The sequence below is a fragment of the Alexandromys fortis genome, unplaced genomic scaffold (assembly GCF_014885135.2).
Source record: "Alexandromys fortis isolate MF-2015 unplaced genomic scaffold, M_Fortis_MF-2015_v1.1 scaffold_88, whole genome shotgun sequence".
NCBI lineage: Eukaryota > Metazoa > Chordata > Mammalia > Rodentia > Cricetidae > Alexandromys > Alexandromys fortis.
Window position 1 is genome coordinate 3,178,568 of NW_026067961.1, and position 14,847 is coordinate 3,193,414.

At 55.3% G+C, this 14,847-nt stretch overlaps 2 protein-coding genes across 7 annotated transcripts; both read left to right on the plus strand.

Annotated features, from left to right (window-relative positions):
- The first annotated feature begins 2,415 nt into the window (after positions 1-2,415).
- Phf13 (PHD finger protein 13) lies at positions 2,416-8,716 on the plus strand. The gene is made up of 4 exons (XM_050153385.1): positions 2,416-2,969; positions 4,647-4,748; positions 5,659-6,193; positions 6,467-8,716. Exons 1-4 carry the CDS (start codon positions 2,931-2,933, stop codon positions 6,691-6,693), a joined length of 903 nt encoding a protein of 300 aa, XP_050009342.1. The 5' UTR covers positions 2,416-2,930; the 3' UTR covers positions 6,694-8,716.
- A 768-nt stretch (positions 8,717-9,484) lies between these two features.
- Positions 9,485-14,755, plus strand: Thap3 (THAP domain containing 3). Of its 6 annotated transcripts, XM_050153374.1 has the most exons (5): positions 9,487-9,611; positions 10,178-10,294; positions 12,674-12,866; positions 13,741-13,821; positions 14,053-14,755. In XM_050153374.1, the coding sequence occupies exons 1-5, from the start codon at positions 9,538-9,540 to the stop codon at positions 14,332-14,334; spliced, it is 747 nt and encodes a 248-aa protein (XP_050009331.1). In that variant the 5' UTR covers positions 9,487-9,537; the 3' UTR covers positions 14,335-14,755. The 6 variants fall into 6 exon arrangements, with proteins under 6 accessions (XP_050009329.1, XP_050009332.1, XP_050009330.1 ...); XM_050153372.1 differs by having other exon boundaries at positions 9,485-9,611; positions 13,741-14,755; XM_050153375.1 differs by lacking the exon at positions 13,741-13,821 and having other exon boundaries at positions 9,485-9,611.
- Positions 14,756-14,847: the final 92 nt, after the last annotated feature.

The following is a 14,847-nucleotide window of genomic DNA, read 5'->3' on the forward strand; positions in this document are numbered from 1 at the left end:
CCCGCTACCTTGCCTGCGCGTGTTTCTGAGTGTGGCTTTGTACATAGTGAAATACTATCTGTGGAGGCCAGAGGAGGGTGTTGAATCCCCTACAGCTGGGGCTACCCTCAGTTGTGGGTTGTCTGATGTAGGTGCTGGGGACAGACCAAGTCCTCTGGAAACCCTGAGCCATCTCTGCGAGCTTCCCATGTGACATGTTTACCACGGGCAACAAAGATCTGGTATAATAGTCATTTACTTTTTGATTTGTATCGGATAGTGTCTTGGGTCATCCAGGCTGGCCTCAGACTCATCCTGTTACCAAGGCTGACCTTGCTGTAGTCCTCCTTCTCTCCTCTATCTCCCAACCTCTGGGTTACAGGCGTGCATTAGCACGCTAGTGTGTAGCACTTTCATTTTATGTTATTTTTTGAGACAGGCTTTCTCTGTACAACAGTCCTGACTGTCTTGGAACTCTCTTTGTAAATCAGGTTGGCCTCGAGCTCACTGAGATCCACCTGCCTCTGCCTCCCAAGTGCTGGGATTAAAGGCGTGTGCCACTACCGCCCAGCCCTCTTTTTTTAAGATTATGTAGGAGTGTTTTGCTAGCGTGTATATCTGTGTTCTGTGTGTGTGTGTGCTTGGTGACCTCTGGGGTCAGAAGACATTGTTAGGGTCTCAGGAACTGGAGTTAGGGAGGGTTATGAGAACCCATGTGCTGTTGAGAATGGAACCCCAGGGTTCTTTAAAAACAAGATATGCTCCTAACTGCTGCTGGTGTACCTCTGAACTACCAGATACCAGAGCCTAACTTAACTTGTCTTGCACGTTATAGCTAGGTGGCCCACCCCCAACCTTCATGGATAGGTTCTTGTCAACCTTAGATCTCTCTGAAACCTAGGAGGGGATTTTAACTTTCAGCAATCCTGCCTTGGTCTCCCGAGTGCTGGAATTAGACACCACACCTGACTCTTAGGTCTTTTTTCTGTACAAGAAAAATTAAGTCACTTCAGGTGAGTCTGACCATGGGCAAAACCAGTCAATCTCCAGACATTTGCCCTAGACACAAAAATCATGGAATATCCTAATTCTGCATTTGACCATATTGAAGGTCCTACAGGCTAAGCCCACAGTCCCTGTTTTCTTTGTAATAATTTCATCTGTGCACTACTTCAATGTATCACCTCTGGGTGATTTCATTATTGCAGAAATTATAACACAACAAAAACAACAACAGTAAACTACTTTTATTGAGTAAGTCACTGTGATAGAAATTTTATTTAGGCCTAAGAACTGAGGCTGGTTTCTGAGATCAACACCATTTCTGTTCTTTTGATAAGGACTCACATTGCTCAGGCTAGCCTCCAATTATGTAGTATCCTTTTCTCGTTCCTTCTCTCTCCTTCCTCCCCCACCCTCCCATTCACAAAGTCTCATTACGCAGCCCTGACTGGCCAGCAATTCGCCGAGTAGACCAGGCTGGCCTCAAGTCCCGCCTGCTCCTGCCTGCTAGGTGTAATGGGGTCACCACACCTGGCTAAACCTATTCTTTTCACCAATGTTCACATGAGGATTCGCTTAAGCACGGAAACAGCCATAATCACTGACTCGTCACTCTCCACAGGCTCTCTCAATCTCGTCCTTTTCCTGCGTCAGTGTTTTTTCATTCGAATTTAAAATCTTATGTCGCTCTTTCGACAGATTTTACAGTTGCCAAATATATTACTGAACAATGTGTACTTTCCTTCTACACGATTATTAATGTTAAAATATCAGTAACAGCCTTACGGTAACGTCACCAAGGCACTCCGCTAAGCGTTCCGGGTCGACCTTGCACACCCACAAGCAGAGCCCGGTCTGGCCTTCGTGCACTGCCCACACTCGCCGTGGGCACCACGCACCCGCCGCCTCTCGGATCCCAGGAAAAGCGTTAACTCCGGAGGCTCAGCGTTTCCCGTCGCCGCAGCCCTGGGACAGCGGGGAGGAAAACAAAAAGCGACCTGAAGCCTGGCGAGGGCCGGGAGTTCAGCCCCACCTTCAGCTGCTCGCACCGGGTGCCCACAAGCGGCCCCTCCAGGCCTAACGCCTCGCTCGCTCCCTCGCTCGCCCGGAACCTCCAGCTAAACGCCCGCGGCCGCGAAAACAAGTGCGCTCCGCCCTCGCGGACGTCAGCGGCCCGCCCCCATCCTGCCTCAGCCGCCGGGACACCCCCGCCCCACAAAGGCCCAAGCCCAGGCCCCACGGGAGAAAGCGGAGCCCGGGCCACCGCCCTCCGAGACCCAGGCCGCTGCCTCGACCCCGCCCCCGCACAGCCCGCGGCATGCCGCCCCTCCCCCACCAGCCCGGAGGTGGGCGCCCCCGCCCCTCCCCCGCTCCTCAGGCTCCCTGAGTCCTGTCAGTGCCGCCCCCGCTAGCGTACGCGGCCGCAGGGCCTCTTGGGAGTTGGAGTTTTGAGAGGGCCTCTCGACGTCGTAGCGCCGCGCTCGGGACTACGAGGCCCACAATGCCGCGCGCGCCACGGGCGCCACGCCCCCACATTGACGCAGTTCAGCCATCCCCGGACTACAGTTCCCGACGACCCTCGCAGCGCTCCCGCCCTCCCTCCCGAGACACGAGCCGAACTGGGCGTCAGGTCGGGGAGCCGGTCGGGTTCCCGCTCGCTGTCGCCGCCGCCCCCCACAGTGCCTCTCCCGCCTCTCCACAGCATCGGTCGTGGGAGCTGCATCCTCCACTCAGGTCGCTGTGGACACTTCAGTCCGGGATCAGCGAGCCTGAGACGCGACACACCGACACCCCCGTCACCTCCAGCCCGGGCGACCCCTCCCTGGACGGGTCCGCCCTCGCCCTGCTCGGTGCCGGAGCCCCTCAGCCCGGAGCGCCCTGCGGGCCCGCTCTCGCACTCCGGCCTCGGCACTCCCCCAGCCGCCGCCCCCCACCCACCCACCCGGAACATGGACTCCGACTCCTGCGCCGCCGCTTTCCACCCCGAGGTGAGTGCGAGCTTCGCCCCGCCGCCCCCTTCCCGGCCTTGGCTGCGCTCCCGGCCGAGCGGGACCCCGGGAAGCCGTCTCGAGCCCGGCCTCCCTCCCCCCACGTTCGCCCGGCGCCCCCAGCTCGGGCCCGCGCTGCTGCTCCCCGCCGGTCCTCCCCGGGCGCCGCGCCCACCCTCCCGCCGCCCCAGCTTGGGCTCGCGGGGGTCCCCTCCCCATCTCCCCGGGGCGGCCCGGCCCCCTCGGAACGGCTACGCGCGCGGTCCTGCCGCCCCCTCCACCGGCCAGGCCGCGCCCCACCCCCACGGCGCCCGCGTCCCGGGGGTCCGCACTCGGGAGCCGGACTCCGTCTCCCGCGCCTGCCCCTCCCCCTCCTTCCGGGGAGCGGCCCCCGCGCAGCGCCTCCGGCCGGGTCGGGGTCGGTGTGCGGGGTGTGCGGCGGGGGCGGGGCGGGGCGCGGACGGTCCGCGGTGTCGCCGCTGCGGGCGGGAGGCGCCGGGGCCTGCGCGGCGCCGGGACACCCACCCCGGGTCCCGCGGGCGTCCCGCACCCCACGGGTGGGCCCCGCACCTTCCGGGGCCTGCGCGGGCGAGCGGGCGGCGCGCGCCATCTGCTCCGGGAGGGAGGGCGGGTCCCTGGCCACCGCGGCACCGCCCCGCACTCGCGACCGCGGCCCTGGCCCCCCCTCCCCCCCACCGCGAATTCCCCCGGGGCGAAATTAAAGTTCTGCCGGAGTTTGGGGCCCGGTGGCGCGGCCTATGGCCGCCCGAGTGCCGGGAGCGCGCGGCCCGCTCTGTCGCCTGCGGGGCTGGCCGAGGGGCGGGAGCGAGCGGCCTGCCGGAGCAAGTTGTGTCCGCGTTTGAAAGTGCTGCTTTTTCGCTGGAGGCTTTCGGAGGTCGGCCCGGTGTCCCCCTTCCAGCTGGCCGAGCACCTGAGTACGGGTGGGGGTGGTGACAAGTTGCGGGAGCAACCGCTGGGAATGTTGTTCCCGCGGCCTTGGATGCTCCGCCTTCTCGGGAGAAAATCCCTTTTTGTGGTGGGTGCTGTGCGGCCGTTGAGAACGGCCCCTGAGCTGGCCGATCCTGCCTGCGTCGTAAGTGCGCACCTAAAGCGAGTGGTGCGTTCTCCATTCCGACTCGGTTCTAAGAACATTTGGGTGTCCGGCAGGCATCCCGCCCCTCCCAGGAGAGGAGGATGTCCCTCCGAGCCCCGAGCTGCAGACACTGGGGCTCCCCCTCCCTGCCTTGGCCTCCAGGGAGTCAGGTTTGGAGAGCAAGGAGAGATTAAGCAGCTGGTTTTTGAAATCACTTAATTTTTCTTTAGAACCACAGCTGCAGTTTGTTTTCAGAGTGGAAAATCTCTAGCAAAAATGTCGATGTTGGAGCTCCCGATAGGCCTGCAGGGACAAACAGATAAGGCGGGTGCCAGGAGGTGGACTCTAGACAAGCTTTTATCTTCTAGCTAGTTTCCCAGTGTTCTTGGCACAGAATCTTAAAACTCCTCTTTCTACCTTAAGAACACTTCGTTGGTTTCTTGACCCCAACTCACCTTATCTTGTTTCTAGACTGTAAATTCTGCAGAGCTGTGTGAGTTGGCAATAAAAGTTGCAGCTTGCTTTGTTTTGGTCAGCTTCACCTCCTGGAGTTTTCTTCACAGCCCCTTTGTTTCCCTCCACAGGAGTACTCCCCCAGCTGTAAGAGGCGCCGCACTGTTGAAGACTTCAACAAATTCTGCACCTTCGTCTTGGCATATGCTGGCTACATCCCCTACCCGAAGGAGGTAATGATTACAGTTTGGAGGCTCAGCCTTGACTCCCTGCTACAGGTGCTTTAGCAGTGGCGGGTCTGGAGGCACTTTGTGCCAGCTTCAGGCAGCAGTCTGGCGGGAATCAGGTTTTTGGGAACCTAGATGCGCTCAGACAGGGAACAGGGAAGTGATTCCAAAGCTATCGTAAGCTTCTCTAGAACTGACTTAACAAATAGATTTCCATTTACTTATTTATTTATTTTTGGTTTTTCAAGACAGGGTTTTTCTGTGTAGCCCTAGCTGTCCTGGCATTCACTCTTTAGACCAAGCTGGCCTTGAACCACTTCCCTTAAAGGCTTGTGCTGCTTTGCTCAGCTGTTGTTTTGTTTGGCTTTTAAAGAAGGTCAAAAATTTGAAACTAACTTAAGTCACTTAATTGAAAAATACCTGTTGTGAGCCAGGAATGGGGCATGCCTTTAATCCAGCATTCAGGAGGCAGAGGCAGGCAGATATCTGAGTTTGGGACTGTTGGGAGAACAAATGGAGGTGTACTCTTCCTTTTCCAGGGAGACTGAAGCTGAGAGAAGGTGATTGTAGTAGCGGTTTCTGTAGGAGGTTTCTGTAGGATCTTGGAGGGTGGGAAGAACTCAGGGCCCCTTCCTTGCATGCTAGGCAAGCACTCTGCCACTCCAGTCCTGAATTGCATCTTAGCCCTGACTGTGAGCTTTGTCCTGGCTCTGGGCAGGAACATCTCAGTGAGGGAAGGTGTGCCATCCTGGTCTGCTGGCGCCTTAATACTAATGAGGTCATATAAGTTTGATGCTGGTTTGAGCCCAGGTTCCAAGTTGTGCTTGCTCAGTGTAGAAGGACTGACCTGCTTGGAGGCTCCTAGCCCTGGAGGCTGCTTAGATGACCAACCATGCCTTGTTGCTGTCTGTTTCAGGAGCTCCCCTTGAGGAGCAGCCCCAGTCCCGCCAACAGCACTGCGGGCACCATCGACAGTGATGGCTGGGACACAGGCTTCTCTGACATCACCTCTTCTGTGCCCTTGCCGGTGTCGGACCGCTGCTTCAGCCACCTGCAGCCTTCCCTCCTGCAGCGGGCAAAGCCCAGTGACTTCCTGCTGGACAGGAAGAAGACAGACAAGCTGAAGAAGAAGAAGAAGAGGAAGCGGAGGGACAGCGACATTCCTGTGAAGGAGGGGTACAGAGGGGGTTTGCTGAAGCTGGAAGCTGCAGACCCATACGTAGAGACCCCCACCAGTCCCACCATACAGGATATTCCCCAGGCCTCTGCTGACCCCTGCTCAGGCTGGGACTCTGACACTCCCTCAAGTGGCTCTTGTGCTACTGTGTCACCTGATCAGGTTAAAGAAATAAAAACTGAAGGGAAACGGACTATTGTCCGGCAGGGGAAGCAGGTGGTGTTCCGGGATGAAGACAGCACTGGCAACGATGAGGACATCATGGTAGACTCAGGTGAGTGCTTTGAGCAGAGGGTCTAGACCCTGGGGTGGGATCAGGGAGGAAGTGTGGAAAGGTAGATAGGTGCTCTTAAGAGTTGTTAGCTCCTGGGTACAGCCCAAGATTTCTGTCCAAGCCTGAGTGTGAAAATGACGTAGGCCCCCCCCATGGCTCTCAGCTGGTGTGAGTGTGGCCACACTCAGGCCACCGTGTGCTGGGTGTGCAGCTCCCAGGCAAGATGGCGGGCCTCAGGAGGTTCTCACTTGTCAACTGCTCATTTCCCTCCAGATGACGATTCCTGGGATCTTGTCACCTGTTTCTGCATGAAGCCCTTTGCTGGTCGCCCCATGATAGAGTGTAACGAGTGCCACACCTGGATCCACCTGTCCTGTGCGAAGATCCGCAAGTCCAATGTTCCGGAAGTGTTTGTCTGCCAAAAGTGCCGGGACTCCAAGTTCGATATCCGACGTTCCAATCGTTCCCGAATGGGCTCCCGGAAGCTGTTTCTGGACTGATGTGGAGCTGGCCAGGAGATAGGCGGGGCTGGAAGGGCCTGGGCTCTGTGGCCTCCCTTAGTTGAGCACAGGACTCCCGGCTCTGGTTCGGGCAGACCCTGCCACTCAGGTGCCTAAGCAAAGGACTAGCTGTCCAGATAAAACTGTACATAGCCAGTGAGCAGATAAAATGGTGGCCAAAGCTGCTGCTCCAGCTGTGTTCTTGGTACCGGAGCACCAGGTCTACTCGAGCTGAGTGCGGGCACACAGGATCATTAGCCAGTTCCCACCGTTGGGAGACGTTCTAGCTGTCAGTCCTGTCTCCTCTGTGCTTGGGAATGGAGTTGTTCTGTTCCCCTGGCCTGTGTTTATTCTCCAGTGTTGCTCTATTATCACAAGTGTCTATACAGCAGCCGTCCAAGTTGTCTGCCCCTTTGTGATCTCATTGTCCCTGCCTTAGTTGTACTTACTGGGCTAGGGAGTTGCTTCCTTAGAGATCTGGTGTCCCCAGGAGGCGCCCTTGGTGGTGGGTGAGCGGTGAGTTTTTGGTTTTCACTGTTTGTTGAAGGGACAGTACGTACCCACTTCTCCACAAAGCAGGGTTGTGGGTGGAGGTTGTCCTGTGTTCATAACTCAGTTCTTGTTTTGCACGATGTAAAAAAACCATTTTTTCGCACAATACAGTCCAAAGTATTAGCCAGTGTCTTCCTACGTGCCGTCGTCGGTGATCCGTGCCCCAGGGTGCCCAGCACCACCCTCTGTGGGAACACTTGGTTTCTCTGTTCTTCATCTGCTCCAGTAGCAGCCCCCAGATGATGCTGTCCTCAGGACCTATGTGCTGTTGGTTTAGATGACGGTTAGAAAGAATCCAAGGGCATCCTACAGGGACTGCCCTTACTGCACACAGGCTGGCCTGCTGGGTTCCCGGGGCAAGGCACAGGTTTGGATTAATGCTGAAACATCATCTTGCAACAGTGTGCAGAGTTGGAAAGGTGTAACCCAGAGCCCTGGTCTGGGTGAGGGCTGCCCCACACCTGGACACTGGTGGTTTTAGGGCTGGGAAGAAGAGGGAGCGCTGTGGCTCTCGGGGTCCTCGTTCTTCAGCACTTCCGATGCTTGTTCTCAGCAGTGTTTGGCAAAGCAGTGGGTATATTTCTTAAGTATTGTTTCTTGTTAGGCATGAGACAGGGAAGAGTACCCAAGTAGGTCCCATTTCTTCCCCCTGTGTAACACCTTTGCAGGGTCACCAGGCTTTCATCTTAAACACCAAAGGAGCTCAGACGTAACGAGGCTAATCAGAGCCCCTTTTGGGGGGAGGGAAAGGGGTGGGTCTCAGTGTCTTTCACACTTGTCCAGTTGAAGTAACTGTCTTAGTTTTTTGTTTGTTTTTAAAGTCCTGTTGCTCATATTAAAGTACAGAGACTCATTGCTGAAGCTCAGTTGGTTGCGTAAATCTCAAGGGAGAACTCTGCTATAGTGAAGGAGCTGTTGTCTGGCTCTGACTGGAGTAAATACCCAGGACAAGTTAGAGGAATTTGCCAAAGACCTGCCCCATGACAGTACTTGTCCAGTATCCTCACCCTGAGAAGAACCAAAGTTCCAGTAGGTGTTTTTTTTTTTTTTTTTTAAAGTGCATTTAAGAATACGTGGTTTTGTTGTGGTTTGGTGTGGAAGGCCATTGATGTTTGTGCCCAGAGATTTGATAGCTCTGGGATACAGTGACACTCATCTCAGTTTGTTCGCTTGCTTTGTGTTTTTAAGGGGAGTTTTCCCTGCGGGTGGTTTGGGGGTAGATTGAGCTGGGCAGCTGTCATCAGCTTCTTTATGCAAACTGGGCATGACCCTTCTAGGGGTTCCTGGTTGATGCTAGTGATCTGAGGGGAGGGAAAGGTGTCACCCCCAAAGTAGACCCCTCCCATTGGCTTTGGCCAGGCCAGACACAACATCGTTTACATGGTTCTGTGTAATTATAAAGTTTATGTGTATAAAGCAAGCTGTTTCTGTGAAACTGTATATTTTGTAAATAAAGATATTGCTACTTTGAGGTTGGTGTCTCCTGAGTTATCCTGTGCTGAAGGACACTGTCTTCCCAGTTACTTATCCAGGTGGTGCTGACTTGTTTTTGGCATTTAGCACAATAAAAAGGACGGTGATTCCTGGTCTGCTTCCCAAGTTAACTTCTAGACCCAGTGTAGCTTACTGACAGGCTTGAGCACTAGGCAGAGGCAGGGGGATATCTTGAGTTTGACGCCAGCCTGGTCTACAGAGCGAGTTCCACGAAAGGCTCCAAAGCTACACAGAGAAACCCTGTTTTGGAAAAGGGGAAAAAAAAAGGCTTGTTCCTCAGTCACTGTGTCTCCACCCCCAGATTTACCTGTGCTTAAAAGCCACAACCTTTGCTCTGCAAGTTTGGGATTGGAACTTTCTTGTCCCGTCATGGTGATAGGCCTTTAAGCCCAGCATTTGGTAAGCAGGGAGAGGCGGATCTGAGAAGGGGTGAGTTTGCAGTGCTAGACTTTTCCCCCAAGTGGCCAAGAGGGCACCTCCCGTGGGTACCCCCTTTAAATGGGAGGCTGATAGGGGAATGTGATGGGTTCCAGGCTAGCCAGTCTCTACCTGTTTTTAAAAAGATCCAACTCCTCCTACTGCCTACAAGCACCTCAGGGATCTTTAAAATATTAGCTGAGTTGAGGGTTGATACCTCTGGTCCAGGTTTCCAAGGTTAATAGGGCTTAAACTCTTGGAGGCGGGGAGTAGAGCAAGCCAGGTCCCAGCCCCCGGAGCCCCGCAGACCCCGCCCCTCAAGCTCCGCCCCTGGGGCCGCGTACTGCCATCTTTGTTAGGGGCAGCGGGCTCATCTCCGAGATGCCGAAGTCGTGCGCGGCCCGGCAATGCTGCAACCGCTACAGCAGCCGCAGGAAGCAGCTCACCTTCCACCGGTGAGGGATGGGAGGCCGGGACCCGACCCTGTGTAGCAGTCACAGGCCCCAGTTCACCGGGCGGGAGCTCAGGGAGGCCCAGGGTGTGCGGACGAGGTGGACCGGGATTGCAGGGAGGGGACGGCTGGGGCGTCAGCGGTTGTTCCCGCAGCCTCAAAGCCCGAACCCCGCTAGCCTCTCTTAGTGCAGGCTTGGGCTAACCCATCTTGCCTGGAAGCATTAGATGCTTAGTGTAAACAGGCTGCGCGTGGGTGGCGTCTGGCTGTGTCCCTACGCTGGCCCCTTACTGCCTGCGTCACCTCGAGGGAGGCCCAGGCGGAGGTACATGGTCTGGAGGAATGAGCGCCCTCCAGGATGGCCAGGCCGCATGGGCTTTGGTCGTGGGAAGGTGGTGGGTACTCAGCCCTGTAGTCCCAGGACTCCTTCCCTCAGCCCAGCTCGTGCGGAGCCCTTTCCAGGGAAGCGCCCTTCAAGGCGCCAGCTTCGAGCAATGTCTGTGCCTCCGGCGCAGTTCACCGAGGCCTGGCAGCCTCACCGGGTGCTCCCCACCCCCCGCTGGGCCTCAGTACACTGTTTCAGTGCTTCTACCACGGAGAAATATACACATCAGTTGGCAGCCCACAGACGACTCTCCACTGGCACCCACTTCCAGTCTCTTCTCACCTGCCCACAGGGAGAGCCAGGTATGAGACTATCTCTCTCTCTCTCTCTCTCTCTCTCTCTCTCTCTCTCTCTCTCTCTCTCTCTCTCTCACTCTCTCTCACACACACCACACCCCACTCCATACCACCCTCCCTCCCTCTTTCCACTGTTGCCAGAGCCATCCTTGCCTCGCATGCGCAATTAAGTTCTTTTCTGCATAGTACTCCACTGAACATGTGTCAGAAATTGTGCTCTGCAAATGAAGGGCCTCTTGATGCCTGCATGGGCAGTTATCCAGGGACCTCTGTCTCCTGGTCATGTTGCCGTGTACTCAGGGACAGTCACCTCCATTCACCCTCGCCCTTTTCTTTTTCTTCTTTTTTTGTAAATAATTTTTATTTCATATGCATTCATGTTTTGCCTGCATGTATGTCTGTGTGAAGGTGTCCAATCCCCTGGAACTGGAGTTACAGGTGGTTATAAGCTGTCATGTGGGTGCTGGGAATTGAACCCCAGGTCCTCTGAAGTTAAGAGCTGGTGCTCTAAGCCATATCTCCAACCCCCACCTTTTGTTTTTAAATTTTTTTTATTTATTTGTGTGTGGGCACAGATGCCACGGTGCAGGAGTGGAGGTCATAGGACAGCTTCTAGAGTTGATTTCATTCGCCCACCATGTAAATCCTGGGGACCAAACTCAGGTCATCAGACTTGGCAGCCAGTGCCTTCACCAGCTGAATCATCTTGCTGGCTCTAATTTTTTTTTTTCCCCCAAGACAGGGTTTCTCTGTAGTTTTGGAGCCTGTCGCCTGCCCTGGAACTAGCTCTGTAGACTGCCTCCTGAGTGCTGGGATTAAAGGTGCGAACCACCACTGCCGGCCTAGAATGTTTTTATTAACACAGTTATCACATACACTGGTAGGCTCCTAATGACTTTTTCCTTCTGTGTGCGTTCCATGCTTTCGTTGACCTTTCTCTCAGGCGGTGTTGCTCCTACTTCTCTGAGAGAGCAGAGGTCTTGTGTCGCCCAGGCTGGTTTCTTCCTGCTGGAATTCCAGGCCTGCATGGCCACGTCAGTTCTTGCTTGGGCTTTGCCTTTGTCTTACCTGACTTCTCACTAGCTTGTGACCACACTGGTCTTTCCCCCAGAGTCCTAGGACACATCTGACCTCTGTCCCAGATTGTCCTCGTCAGTCTCCTTGGCTGAGTCCTCCCACTTCCCACACTGAGTGCTGACGTGTTCAACATGGAACCAGACTGCTCAAGTCTCCCAGGCCGGCAGGTTCTGCAGGGACATCCCCGGGCACGTGTGCCCATCTGCCACGCCTGTTCTTGGGCAGTCGAAGAGCACCTTGAACACCTAACATTCTAAACTTGTGTTCACCCAAACCTCCTGTCCTCCGTGGCAAACACGAAGTTCCTTCCTTCCCATTGCTTCATGAGCTACAGGCAAACCTTGAAACCTGGCCTTTTCTTTTTCTTTTGTTTTGAGACAAGTCCTTGACTGGCCTGGAACTTGTTAAGTAATGAGGCTGGTTTGGAGCTCACCTGCCTCTGCCTCCCGAGTGCTGGAATTAAAGTCTCGCGCCACTACCGCCCAGCAGTTGTTCTATTTTTGACAGAAGGTCTCATTCTGGTACTCCAGCCTTCCCAGACTTGAGTCGCTAACTTAGCATTGTCTTGCTTCATAGCATGTTCCCGCATCTCCAGCACTTTCTCCTGCTCGGCCCTGCTTCTCACTGCAGCCTGGGTGGACACATGCTGCCTTCCCTTCCCTTCTCTGGAACCTACAGAGACTCCCACCTATCTAAAGCCTCGTGTCACATGGTCCTTTGTGAAGGCCACTTGCTGCAGGGTCTGTTCAGGTGTCACCTTGCTAAGGACCACAGGGCCACCTCCTGTGGTCAGCTGCTGCAGCCCTCACAGTCCACCTCAGCTTGCTTTGCTGCTGTCTGCCACGTAGGCTCCTGAAGGGCAGGGACTTGGTCCTATGCACTGCCACGTTTTGGCAGGAAATTGAGACATGGTCAGAGGTGAACTTTTTTTTTTTTTTAATTTTCTTTTATGTGCATTGGTGTCTTGCCTGCACACGTCTGTGAGGGTGGATTTCCTGAAACTGGAGTTACAGAGAGTTGTGAGCTGCCATGTGGCTGCTGGGACTTGAACCCTGGGGTCCTCCGGAAGAGCATTCAGTGCTCCTAATCACTGAGCCATCTCTGTAGCCCCAGCAGTGAACTCATGAAGGAAGGAGAATTGCTGGCACATGCTTTGGAAATACAGCTCTCTTGAGCTCTTTTGCCATGCTCGTGATCCTGGGTTTCATATATGTACTGATAACAGCCTTGGCGAGTGTCTGGATTTTAGGGTAAACAAAGTGAACTACCGAGTTCCTAAGGCTGGATCATGGAATGCTGTGCCCATAGGTTCCCGTTCAGCCGCCCGGAGCTCCTGAAGGAGTGGGTGCTCAACATTGGCCGGGTCAACTTCAAGCCCAAGCAACACACAGTCATCTGTTCTGAGCACTTCAGACCCGAGTGCTTCAGCGCCTTTGGGAACCGCAAGAACCTCAAACACAATGCCGTGCCCACCGTGTTTGCTTTTCAGAACCCCACACAGGTAAGGTATTATTCACAATAAATAAGAAACCCAGGTACGATGGCACATGCCTGTAATCTCAGCACTTAGGAGGCAGAGGCCAGAGGATTGCCACAAACTCTAGCCTGAAGTATCTAGTGGTTCTAGGCTGTGTTTATAGGGTGGAGGTTACGGCTCTTAGGTGGGAAACCAGGGCCAGTGGTCAGAAGCTGGAAGAGATCTGAGCAGGTCCACTTCACAGTCCTCGGTGCCCCCAGGCTAAGCTGGTGGTGAGAAGCTGCAGATGGCCACTGTGAGCACTGCCAGCAGCTGCATGACCTTTTGATGACAGGGTACTGTAGGGCCAGTGTTCACCCAGAGGAGTCAGGTCCTTGGGGCTGTGGGGACCTGTTCAGGTGCCACTGATCCAGGATTTGGGGAGTACACCTAGTGCAGGCAAGAGTCAGCACAGCTGGATTTAGGCTGAGCAGGGGATGTGGCTGTACCAGGCCTCTGTCTGGCCCATGGTTAGGTCCCACTGTGTCCTGCCTGAGCCACGGCTGTCTTAGAGCTGGTGAGGGAGAGATGCCGCCTCTTGTGAGGGTTGCAGTGGAGGACAGTCAGGCAGTGCACTCGCACTGAGTTTAGTGAGCGCTGAGAGAGTATCTGGAGAAAAGTGGAGTGTCAGGTTTGAGTTCAGGATGCTCGCTTTCTCAGAGGAAGCTGTGGCCTCAGGCTCAGTGGGTCATAGGCTAGAGCCCCGGGAGTTGGTGGGAGGCAGGCTCTTACTGCGGATGCGCAGGACTTGGCTGCAGCCTCCGGGCAGGGATTACTCAGGGATGGACAGTGGCAGCTGCCTGAGGATCCGGTGTCTGCCAGCTCAGCCAGCCTGACTCCGCCTGCGTGCTGTATCCAGGTCTGTCCTGAGGTGGGGGCTGGTGGGGACTGCACCCTGGAAGAGTTTCAGCCTCCAGACACTGAAGGCCCTGTGAAACAGGTAAGACCCTGGGTACAAGCTGGTCTCAGAAATGCCCCAGAGGACCCGACAGATGACAGGACCAAAGCCTCTCCTAAGACCACCATCGGGATTTCACAAAGGGAAGTAGGGGAAATGGGGCTGGAGCTAGACCAGAAGGGTAGGGGGCATTGTGACCCCAGCTCAGAAGCCTTCCTGCTGGGGACACAGGGCCACACCTGGACAGCTCTTACTATTGACCTCTGTCCTCAGGTCTTACCAGAGAGAACAGAAGCAATGGAGGTTTCTGGCCCGCCAGCCGGCCCCATGGGGTTAGAACGGCCCTTCCCGGGACAGCCGTCGGATCACAGCTATGCCCTTCTGGACTTGGATACCCTGAAAAAAAAACTCTTCCTCACGCTGAAGGAAAACAAGAGGCTCCGGAAACGACTGAGGGCCCAGAGGCTGCTGCTTCGGAGAACATGTAGCCGCCTGCGAGCCTACAGAGAGGGACAGCGGGGACCACGGGCCAGACGGCCAGCACAGCAGAACTGAGCCCGAGGAGGCTCTGGGATGTGGGGAAGTGATTTTCGTCTTTGCTGTGCACATTCCTACTACTGGTGCTGCAAGGCACCTTGAGACTGGCTGGACAGGATGCCCTCGTCGGGAGGGCCCAAGTGCTGGGGAACCAGAGGTACAATCTCGGGTCTCCTGGGCTGAGGATGGCAGCTGTGGGCCTGTCTTGTAACAGTGACCAAATGTTAGGAGTTGTCACGGCCCTGCCAGAGATAGCTCCCCGAGGGAGAGGTGGCCATTCCTGCAGTCCACCTCCAGGAACACGGCTAGTCTGTGGGGTCCTTCTCACCTTCCCAGAGGAGCAGTTCTGAGGGCAGGGCAAGGGTCTCCCACACCAGCCTGTATTTTTGACGACTCTGGCCTGGTTTGTGTAAATGTGGAATAAATTCTTTGAACTCTATTTAAGGCCTGCTGCTTTCACTTTTTCCTGATACAGGAGAGATGGGGTGTGACTGATTGAAAATAACTAAACAGATAAATAAATGCATGTGG